Source organism: Mandrillus leucophaeus, unplaced genomic scaffold (genome assembly GCF_000951045.1).
Source record: "Mandrillus leucophaeus isolate KB7577 unplaced genomic scaffold, Mleu.le_1.0 Scaffold58, whole genome shotgun sequence".
Classification (NCBI taxonomy): domain Eukaryota; kingdom Metazoa; phylum Chordata; class Mammalia; order Primates; family Cercopithecidae; genus Mandrillus; species Mandrillus leucophaeus.
In genome coordinates, this window is record NW_012106252.1 from 2,874,090 (window position 1) to 2,877,422 (window position 3,333).

Consider the following 3,333-nt stretch of genomic DNA (forward strand, 5'->3'; position numbering starts at 1 on the left):
TTGAGCCACCGCGCCCGGCCCACATTGAAGTATTTATAAGTGAGTGACATGATGTCTGAGATCTATCTTAAAATAATCCAGTAGGGCAAAGATAACCTGAGGTTGGTCAGTCGTTGATCATTGTTGAAGTAGGCTGATGAGTACATAGAAATTTGATACTGTTGTCTCTGCTTTTTATGTTCAAAAGTTTCCATATTAAAAAGTATTTTTAAAGGTCTATACCTTTAGACATCAGTATTAACATTTCATCTGTTTTCTTTTTAAGGTCTGGGACCAAGTAAAGGCTTCCAACCCTGACCTAAAGTTGTGGGAGATTGGCAAGATTATTGGTGGCATGTGGCGAGATCTCACTGATGAAGAAAAACAAGAATATTTAAACGAATACGAAGCAGAAAAGGTAGGATAGGGGCTCACAGTGGGATAGATAATGTGTAAAGTACAAAAACACTGGCTTACTATTTATAAAAGAAACATAAGATTTGGTCAGAAGGCTGATGCTGTACTGAGGCTTTGCCTACCTGAGTCAAGTTAATTTCTCAAGGCCTCAGATTTCTTGTCTGTAAAAAGGAGATAATTATCTGAACACCCTGTTTACATCATATCTTTTGATATTCAAATGAGATAACATAAGTGTGCATTATAACCTGTAAAATGTTAATTATAAAACCAAAAAACATTTGAATTTCAGATAGAGTACAATGAATCTATGAAGGCCTATCATAATTCCCCCGCGTACCTTGCTTACATAAATGCAAAAAGTCGTGCAGAAGCTGCTTTAGAGGAAGAAAGTCGACAGAGACAGTCTCGCATGGAGAAAGGGGAACCGTACATGAGCATTCAGCCGGCTGAAGATCCAGATGGTAAAAGAAAAAAAGTGGGGTTTTGTTTATGCTTTCTCTGAGAGTTAGGATATGAGTAATCTCTTAGGTGTGTTTTATTTCTTATCCTAAATGGAAAAGAAAGCATAATTTATGTGTCATCTCAGTATTTTGGTTATATTGAGTAAGATTTGTATGTGAATTTCCCACAAGAAAAAGAAATATCCTTTTGAGTGCAGAAAATGGCAAAAATTATTTATTGTTTATCAAAATCTTTGTACTCAAAATGCATGAAAGGTTTTTAAATCACAATCAGGATTTTGCCTCATCTGCTTTTACAAAGCTAAATGCATTCTAGTTATATCCTGTTTTCTTACTGGTTCACTAAATTCGCTGAATTAGAGGCTCTTAAGGGAGAAGCTAATGAGTATGTGGAAACATTATGAAGTTTCCTTTCCATTTAATTCAGAAATCCAATAAGAATGTATAAATATAGCTCATGCTACTACTTTTATGGGTGTACATGAGGGTACACCCATACAAATTTTATACATGTACACGAATAGCAGAGCTTCCTAATTGCCATTCTGTATGAGTAGTTAGCAGGTGTGCTGATTGTTCTGGTCTTGTGCAGCCAGGCAGGGTCTGAAGCTGCAAGGAGACCCAGAGATAGCCACTTGCAGTGTGAACACACTCAACCACATATTTAATGTGCTGTATAAATACTAATAGTTTCTCTGTGTACTGCTATGATGTGCAAAAGGTTAGAAGCTCTAGCTACAAGTGACAAAAACATCAGGAAAATGATTTAAGATCCCATCTTAAAGTTGTAGTAACAAAGAGGAAGGCTATAAGAACTTTAAAGACAGTATCAATGAGGGAGGAAGCAATAATAGCACCTGAAGACAAGAATAAGTTGATAAAAGTGGGGAAAAACAGAAATCATTTTTTAAAATAATGGACTGGAATATTGTCAAATGTTCTCATAAATACAGACAGTGGAATGTAACACTATAGAGAATAGAATATGGAATAGAAACAGTATTGAGTGTTAAACAGAATCAGCAGTGCTAAAGACACACTAGCATCCCCACACTTTAATTACTCAAATGGGATGATTAAGGCAAGAGAAACATACAGAAGATGATCCAGGCTACAGATATTGGGAGGATGGGGGTCAGTACAAGAGGAAACAAAGGCTAGCAACGTAAGTAGAAAATAACTAAAGCTTTCGTTAACAGCATGAACATTGAGAAGGACTGAAGAGATTCACTCAGAAACAGTCTCAAACTTGGGCCTATTATGTTTTTAACTTTAAGGGTGGGTCTTAAAGTTGCTAGTAAGTAAGTTCAGGTAGTAATTAAGATGCCAGTATGAGAATGTCTTTAGCATGCCAGTATGAAAATGATTAGAAAGAGGAAGACTTGGGAGGTGGAAATGTATGTCAAATGTACATAAGAGAAAGGTGGCATCTGCATGAAGTACAGCAGCTACTGACTTCTTTAACAGAGGACTATCAAAAGATAGACATGACCAGGCGCCATGGCTCTCGCCTGTAATCCCAATACTTTGAACTAAAGCAGGAGGATTGCTTGTGGCCAAGAGTTTGAGACCAGCCTGGGCAACACAGCAAGACTCTATCTCTACAGAATACTTAAAAATTAGCTGGGCATGGTGGCTTGTGCCTGTAGTCCCAGCTGCTCCAACTGAGGCTGAGGTGGGAGGATCAATTGAGCCCAGGAGTTCGAGACTGCAGTGAGCTATGATCATGCCACTGCCCTCCATCCTGGATGACAGAGCAATACCCAGTCTCAAGAAAAAAAAGGGCATGTGCAATTATCTACTCAAGACAATGAAGGCTTTTGTTCAATGAGAGCCTCTTCATGGGATAAATAGCTGTTCAATTAGATCATAATTAGAAAAGCCATTCCCCGAAAAAAGGAAGCAGATGACTTACATGCAAGGAAGAACAAGCCCAAATTCTTAGACCTTATTACCCCATCTGTGGTCAACACTGGGGCCATATAAATGAAAGAAAAAAATAAAAAATAACAAAAACAGATAACTTAGACAGACGTAGCACAGATATACCACATATAACCCTAAAGGTGAAAAACTCTTAAAAAGTAGAAAGATTACAGAGTTTTTAAAAAACTGTATCTTACCTAATAGTTTTAATTTCAGAAGTTTATTTCCTAAAGGAATTACTCAAAAGGAAAGAAAAGTAATTTTTTTAACTTTTTACAAAAACAACAGTTTTTAGCTGTAGTATTTATGATAATGAGAATTTTAGGAACTGCTTAAGTGCGAGACAATAAGAGAGGTGCTAAACTGACATAGGAGCACCACAAAGGCCTCTAACAGGGTTCCCTCTGTAACAGGCTTCCCTCTGTAACAGGCTTCCCTCTGTAACGGGGTTTCCTCTGTAACAGGGTTCCCTCTGTAACAGGGTGTCCTCTGTAACAGGCTTCCCTCTGTGACAGGCTTCCCTCTGTGACGGGCTTCCCTCTGTGAC

At 37.9% G+C, this 3,333-nt stretch overlaps 1 protein-coding gene across 5 annotated transcripts in view; it reads left to right on the top strand.

Annotated features, from left to right (window-relative positions):
• SMARCE1 (SWI/SNF related, matrix associated, actin dependent regulator of chromatin, subfamily e, member 1) overlaps nucleotides 1–3,333 on the top strand; it is a 22,992-nt gene that overhangs the window by 12,633 nt on the left and 7,026 nt on the right. For all 5 annotated transcript variants that reach the window (XM_011998932.1, XM_011998934.1, XM_011998930.1 and 2 more), the window contains 2 exons: nucleotides 266–397; nucleotides 689–860. In XM_011998932.1, the coding sequence (XP_011854322.1) occupies nucleotides 266–397; nucleotides 689–860 (304 nt within the window). The remainder of the gene's footprint in view (nucleotides 1–265; nucleotides 398–688; nucleotides 861–3,333) is intronic.